This window comes from Anopheles ziemanni, chromosome 2, assembly GCF_943734765.1.
Source record: "Anopheles ziemanni chromosome 2, idAnoZiCoDA_A2_x.2, whole genome shotgun sequence".
NCBI classification, from domain to species: Eukaryota; Metazoa; Arthropoda; class Insecta; order Diptera; family Culicidae; genus Anopheles; species Anopheles ziemanni.
The window spans coordinates 71858114-71865927 of NC_080705.1; the positions used below are offsets into that span (position 1 = coordinate 71858114).

A 7814-nucleotide genomic window follows, 5' to 3' on the forward strand; every position below is an offset into this window, starting at 1 on the left:
CATCTCCGTGATCTCGAGTCGTGCCTCCGAAGAATGAACCGCGCACGATCAATTTCAGTTTCATTCCGATCGTTGCGTGATGTGCACGCACTTTCAGATGATTTTCGTGCCTCGTGATCGCCGTTCAGTGCCAAAGTCAGTGTGTGTTTTTTAAGGTAACTGGTGAAAAGTGTTTTTGGTGCTGGTGGTAATTAGTTCACCTTTATCGTGATTCATTCGTGCGTTACTGTGAGATGATGGTGTGACATTGTAGTAGACATAAAAAATGAAGTTTAGGTTTATTTCATGTTTAGTGAAAGTGGGCAGCCATGTTTGTGTCGAACTTTTCGTTCGAGAACGAGAAGCAGAGAAGAGGAGCGTGCAAAGTGAACTAAGACTTGAACAACAACGAACCGTAAAAAGAGAACAACTATTGTTCGAACGTTGTGTGGAAAACTTATCCCGAAACAACCTCCCGGCAGCGCTGTTTTGTTAATGTGACCGCATGTTTTATGTGATAAATTCCTCTTCTCTGCCGTCGACGACCGGTGGATGATAAAAATAAATTCGCCGTCTCGAGTCAGACCACTGAAACACACCAGCATACACACACACACACAGTTGGCACACGGGAATTCTTGGTACGTCCCATTCCTAATTCCCTAGGATTTCCCTACGGAAAATCCCATCCGCATCAGCGAGTCGCATCCAAGACGGAGCGCAGATCTTCCTCGACACCTTTCGCTAGCATAGCAAAAAGATTCGATGCGCTGCACCGTGCGTAAGGGAAAGGGCACCGGAAAATCGACTGGTAATACCTTCAGCTGTGTTCAGCTTCGTTGCAGCGAACGGGTGGACAGAATTAGATCATCGTTTTCCGTGTTTTGAGTGCGTTCCGAAGGAAACGAATTTCTAAGTCGCGGTTTCGCGGTACGCACAATCGAATGCTGTCGATCCCACAGGTGGGACCGATCGGTCTGGTGGTCTAGGAGATCAGACACAGTCCGGTGGGACAGTGCTCGGGTGCACTCGGCAGTACGGTGTCCATCCACGCACATCGAACCTCGTCGGGAACCGCACGGGAATGGCGATTAAATAATTATGCAAAACTGTAAACAGTGCACGCGCTGGGCGAAACGGACAGTTTGTGAAATGGTTGTGCGTTTTGTTTGTGCTTCACAAGACAGGACGGTCCGACGGAGACGACCGAGCATCGTCGAGGTCGTGTTTCTATTTTGAGCATTGTTTCACAACACAACTAATCGAATCGGTCTTGTAAATCACGCGAACATTCGTCTGCATAAATAAACAAATCGCCTATCGATACGCGGGTAGCAGAGCTTAGTTTATGCTTACTTTCTTCAGTTAGTTTATGCTTATAGTTAAACAGTTATTCTTTGAAAAATAATTAAAAATGTTGTTCTCTCAACATAAAACAAAAACATCCTCCTTAATCTCCTGTTTCTTAACATTTGCATAAAGTTATGTTCCAGAGTGCATGCACTCTAAAAACAATTCTTTCCCTCGGCTTTCCTGCCAACAAGGAAGAAATATGCTTTTTCCCGCTGCCCCTTCCCCCCGCTCCCAACTCTACTGCTTCCTTGCATGTGCATCCTTCCTTCAAATCCCGTATCCAATGGTCTCTGCTACTGAGTAGTATGAACTTATCCTTGTCGACACAAGGATTTGCCATGCCGACTTGTGCTAGCGTTCTGACATGTAGGATTTTCTTAACACACGAACCGAGATTAGGCCGGATTGAGGGACGGTAGTGAGGGGATGGGGGCTGCTCGAGCGTGGGATGTTCTTCCGGATTAGGCAGAATGTGCAAATGAGGGCAAACTAAATATTGGATGATGGAGTTTGCACTTTTTGACTCGGTGTGGGAAAGGGTGTCAAGTTGAGTTTTTTTGGTCGAAAAGGAATAAGCCATTTCTTACGTTTTAAGCAGATTATAGCAACCTTATTCTTTGGTGGTAGGTTCTGATACCTATTCGGATCGTTTACGATTTACTTTCTCTAGCTATAGTTGTCATGATTAGTTCAACACCTAAAGTCATGACATTAAACAATCATTCAAAAACTAGTAGATCATTGCACCTTGAACATGATTTTTGTGACTGAAATTTCAAACCTTGTTGATTACAGAATGTTTTACACACATTTTATTTAGCTCACACAGAAACAGAACACGGCGAAATGTCAAAGTGAGCAGAAAACATTTGTTACATTCAGCGGTGCACTCAAAATAGCAGAACATGCAGCCGCTACCCGAAAGCCAAAATATCGGAAAATGTGGGTCAGTTTCCCCACCGGTAGAAGTGTATCTGCCACTGGCAGAAGCCCCGATGCGCCAGCAGTGTGGTGCGTCACCGGCACGTCTACCGTCAGTTTTCCGTCTTTCCCGTCCATTCTCACCCCAGCTACAACTGTGGTGGAAAAGGAAAATGTCGTCAAGCATCGCTCGTCGGACATGGGTGTGCCGATGGGTCAGTCGACCACCGTCCGTGGAAGACTCGGACTCGCGGACGCAAGATTTTGGCATGCGTGTGTTCTCGGCGTTGGCGATTGCGGAAGAAAAGTGACCCAGATCCATCAGCTCGAGCGATTGTGAGTGGAACACCGTTGCATCATATGATCTTCTTTCAAACACACTTTACTTTTATCCACTTTTCAGTTTATTACTTAATCCGCGGTGGGTAATCGGGAAAGTATCTTCAAATCTTTTGACATGATTAGTTTTTGTCTAATGCAAGCTACACAATCTGGGATAAAAAATAAAAAGTTTACTATCATTTATTGTACTTCAAAACTTTGATAGAATTAACCTAATATTTTGAATGATGCAGTTAAAAACAAATCAAGAATCCCAACAAAACTCCTTTATGATGTTCTTCTTGATGTAGTGGTCAAACATGTTCAAACTCAAATTAAAATAATATTTGAGAATTTCAATTATATTTTAACAAATTTTTCGCGTATCATCTCATCACAAAATTTATTAAAATGCACCTTTTTGCATCTTCCTATGATAAACTCTGTCCGTACAGTTTTTTTTTTCAGAAAACAATAAAAGCCGTCCATATTTTGGAAAATATTGGTTTTCAGAGGACATTTCTTAGCTTGCAAAAATTGAAAAATGCAACAAATATCAAATGAAAATTAAAATCGTAGAGTTAGTTATTTGCAAAAGAATAATTTTGAATTCTTCTAAACTCAATTGTAGTTTATTGAGTTTAGAAGAGTTCAAAATTAGTGTTTAAACAGCAATTTCTCTGTAAAACTCACTTGCCCTTTGGAGCACCACTTGCCATTTGCTACTCAGAACAGCAATTATCTGTAGTGCCGGCGGTAGCGCATTAGCGAGTGAGTTCGGGAAAATAGGCCACAGGAAAACAAGTTTATTTTCACTCCCTTGGAAAATCAGCCTAGTCAATTTTTCCTCCGTTTTGCGTTTACCCTGCGGGAGGTGGTGGAGTCGCACAATAGAGCTAGTAGTTTGGTGTCGCTGCCGGTTATTTATTTGTTTATCCAACGGCCGGGCGAAAATAGAATTTTGGAGATGAAGCTGGCCAATAAAGTGCAGTGAAATGTGTATGTAAACAAGCGGACTGCAAACGGGCTACAGGGGTGGGAAAATCGGCAGCTTCCACAGCTTCCAGAGCATTCGGTCGGCGAATCAACGCAGGATCGTTTCAGGCTTCCCGCATCGAAAGTGGAAGACCAATTGGATGAGGTGAACCAAAACCAAAAGAAAAAGGATCGGAAAAAACAACTCAATCATCCATGATGTTGCGCTGGAAGGCCGCGCGGTCCAAACGCAACCCCGGAAGCAAATATGGGAATTATTTATGCTTTGCGTTATGCACCGGGCGCTTCCAGTGGGAGGGAAATATGACAGCAGTAGGATGAGTGATTTATTGGCATCAATAACGATTTGCCGCGCGTTTTTTAAATGACGACCATCGAGTCGCTTTCCCGGCACTCTTATGATTTATGCACATTGCGGCACTCCCGAACTTCCGGTACCAGTCTCCTCGCCGCCCTGGCCAGGATCAAACCATTATGCGTTCGGAATCGGTTGGACGTGGGAGTATCGTCGTCATCATCATCGCCCTCAGCAGCAAATCTGGCCTGGCCAAATGGGGTTTCCTGCCACTGTTCTGTTTATAGCCACCGTCCGAATTCAGCCACGGACGCACGGTGTTGATCTGTGTCAGATTTTACAACGCATCAAGCTGTCGATTCGAGCCGGCGGAAGATTGCACTCGAGCACACTTCACCGGAAGCGGACGATTATCCCGAGCCAACTAGCGACGGAAGAGTGAAAATAAACCATCGAGCATCGGGGTGGGTGCATGTTGCTAACCGCCAATACAACCCCGCAACACCGCGTTTGGGTGGACTCGATCGAAGTTTTGATTTATGGTTGGGGAGATCGGTGAAAAAATGTGTAATAATGCTACTGGGAGCTCTGTTTTTCCTGTGCAATCAATTACAGTGGCAATTGTTCGGCAAACGATTAAATGCAACAGTCAAGTGTTAGTTGTTTTTTCATTCGATGTAATTAAAATTTATTACAATCGATGTAATTTCTTTGAGAAAGTGGATTGGAACAATTATATAATTGGAGTGGAATCATTTTGTACTATTTATAAATTAAAATGCATAATAACGATCGAAATGCCACATACTTTTAATGTTTTGTTATCATCGCATAACCTTAAAATGCATATCTTTTTGTATAAAAATGCAAGTAGAAGTATATTCAATGGACGCAACATTCTGAATTACTTCATCCTAGTGTAGATTGAAATATATTAGAATTCAACGGAATCTCTTCATCGACTCTTACCTCTTTAACATTTATTGTGCAAGGTATCGGTTTCTTGGTGACACTAAACAGTTCATGTCACAAAACGTAAGCATGAAGAAACGATAGCGCATTCCGAATGGAGCAAAACAGAACAATACGAATGTCCAATTAACAAGTCGATGCCATCGCTTCCTCACACGTGATGATAAAAATAGTTTTTCCGACTGTCCTTGAAAGTTTCCTGACGCGCGCACCGGGTGCGTGCCCAGTACGGCATAAAGTACGTTCTGCTGAGACGTTAAGAACCCGACCCTTGGAAAGATTCTTCGGCGCAAACCGCCATTGCACGCACCGCGCATCGTGCATTCCTCCAAAAAGCGCATCCGCTCCGCGGGCATCCGACGCGAGCGCCCAGCATGATTTCCACGCTTCGGTGGCGCTGTCACCGGCTAATCTGACACTTTAATTGTTATTTATTTAACAGCCGACGATCCGCGCTCGAGCGGAGAGACGAATTTCCGTCGCGTGAAGCGAATACAATCCCGCATCGAAAGTGAAACGCTAAATATAAGCGCCCGTTTGGTGCCGACCGGCTCTTCCGGTTGGCGGTCGGCGCAGACGGGAAATTCTTTCAGCATTCGGGATGGGACCATCCGTAATCCGACGTCGCGCAGAACGAAGCGTATCGGTTTCAGATTTCACCGATCAGCTTGGCTTGGCTGCGAAGAGGGCTTCCTTGCGATCGTTTCACATTCTTTGTCTCCAGAATGTCTTGCTTCCGTACGCCATTTCTTTTCAAACAAATAAATAACGAAAGAAACTTATTTTTCCGCGTTGAATTAAATGGAAAACGAATGCTTTCCATTTTAAAGCCACTCATTGTCATTCAATTTCAAACAAGGTTGTCATTATAACCATTATTGTTCGATTAGCATTTGACAAGCACCTTGGTTAACAAAAATAGTAGAATTTCGGTTTCAAATCGAATTTCATTTATTCCATTTTAATATGATTATCACATTTTTGGAAACAATGATTGTGTAATTGAGATTCAAGTACATGATTACTACATGTGAAGATCTGATCTAATGGCAGTATAAGTCTATTTATGTGGCATTAAATTTAATAAACGATATTAAAAAATAATAAAAAATAGTCAGGACTGTTAAACTAGAAACATTTAAACTTATATACTCTACGCATGTCTTGCAGTCTAAATGTCTCATATGTATCCCATTTATCCCATGGCGATTAAACTATGTTTATTTATTCAATGTGCTATTATTTCAATGAATACCCTAATGTGTCTTTCGTTACCTAAAGTTGATGATAAAGGTGTTTACTGACTCATATGTTTTAGTCAAACGTGTTCATTAATCATCGAGTCGGATGTATCATGTTTTGACTAGACACAGAAGGGATACGCTTTAAAGACGCCATTACAAAAAAAAACGAAGGTTCACAGGTGAACCGTTTTGGCTTGCTTTCGCTTATGTCGTCACTTTTGCTTCTCCTCAAAAGACGATAGCGTTTGAAGACGTCTTCGAAATTCAGCACACTTGTTTGGTGTCGAAAGCAGCTGAGTTTTTGTCAACTCTGCTACTTCTGCGCCGTTTTTAAGTCCGAGTTGCGCCGTGAGAATTTGTAGTTCAATTCTGTTTTTTTTTTTTTTTGCATCGTATGATTCAGTGTTTCCTCCTTTGCAGCACCCGAGGGTGCATGACCACTCGCCGGGATGGGTTGGGTTTTCTCATCTCAGTTTCAACGAACCCCTTCGACCGGGAACAAGTTTTATTTCGAACTCGAGTCCGCCGCTATCAACCCTACGACAAACCTACGTTCCTTCTAACCTTTACACATTTCGAACCGAACTGCGACGAACTCGGCTCGCGAAACCAATCGACGCGAGCGGAGAAAACGAGGATTCGTGAAATTTTAACGAAAAAACGGCGCACGTGAAACGCGCGTTTCGAATCGACGAGCAAGTAAAACCACGGTTTTTCCGAGTGCAAGTGCGAGTAAACCTCAGCGAAAAAAAAGGATGTGCTAGATTGCATCGCAGTAGACCGGCGGAGTAGAAAACAGAAATGCGCTAGCAACGACGACCTGCTCTAGCAATTCGACGGTTCGGGTTGGCCAAGTTTAACCGCCTCTATACGCCGGATAGTGTGTGATGGCCATACTGCTGATACACTTGCGCCGCATTCTGCTTCTGGTCACGGTCGTCTATCTGCTGGGGGCGCTCGTGCGGAAGCTGCTGTACGGTGGCACGGCGGTGGCCACCCTCCGCTCGGGCGGTTTCCTGTTTGCCAAACGACTACACCTGCAGCCGTGGGTGTACATCTACACGTTTTATCTGTACGCACTGGTGCAGACCGGCGCCGGCTGGAACGAGCTGAACCTATTTGACAATTTCTTCCGATAGCGAGACGACCCGGTAGACGGCTCATATGTTGCAGAACCTTCTTGCGACGAAGAGGATGTGCGTACCTGCGTTTCCTGCGTGTCAGTGTTTCGGTCTTTCGAACTGTCAGTTTCAAAAACTGTGTGTATGTGTGTGTGTTTTCCCGTCGTGTTTGGCGTATCAGAAGATCCACGAGTGAAAACGTAGGAAGAATCTAAAAATAATATTGCGCCAGCGAATTAGTCCACTCGAGACGCAGCCAGTGCGAGTTAACGCGGTCCCATTTGGGGTACATCACCACCAAGATCTTCACTAACACACTACCCAGCATCCCGTGCGCGTGCCTGTGTGTGTGTGTGCCCTGTGACGAGTGAAAATTCGGATTCGCTTTCCTCTCCGTGGCTTGCTGGAAGTAGTTCGGTTCTAGCCGCTTAGCATCACGTAGTGCTAGTAGTGTCTACGAAGACCGTGTGCCGACCGAGTGTGCACCTAGGAGGGCCTCGAAGGGCAGCTCCGCGGTTGAGCAGACCCCTCCTCGCAGCTGAGTGTGCGTGTCCGCACATGGCGAAACATTCCCCGGGCATCCCGCGTGATAGATAGCGCATCGAAAGGGTT

At 44.5% G+C, this 7814-nt stretch overlaps 1 protein-coding gene across 1 annotated transcript; it reads left to right on the forward strand.

Annotated features, from left to right (window-relative positions):
- Positions 1 to 6968: 6968 nt before the first annotated feature.
- On the forward strand, positions 6969 to 7220 carry LOC131282308 (uncharacterized). The gene has a single exon (XM_058311726.1). The coding sequence runs from the start codon at positions 6969 to 6971 to the stop codon at positions 7218 to 7220; it is 252 nt and encodes an 83-aa protein (XP_058167709.1).
- Positions 7221 to 7814: the final 594 nt, after the last annotated feature.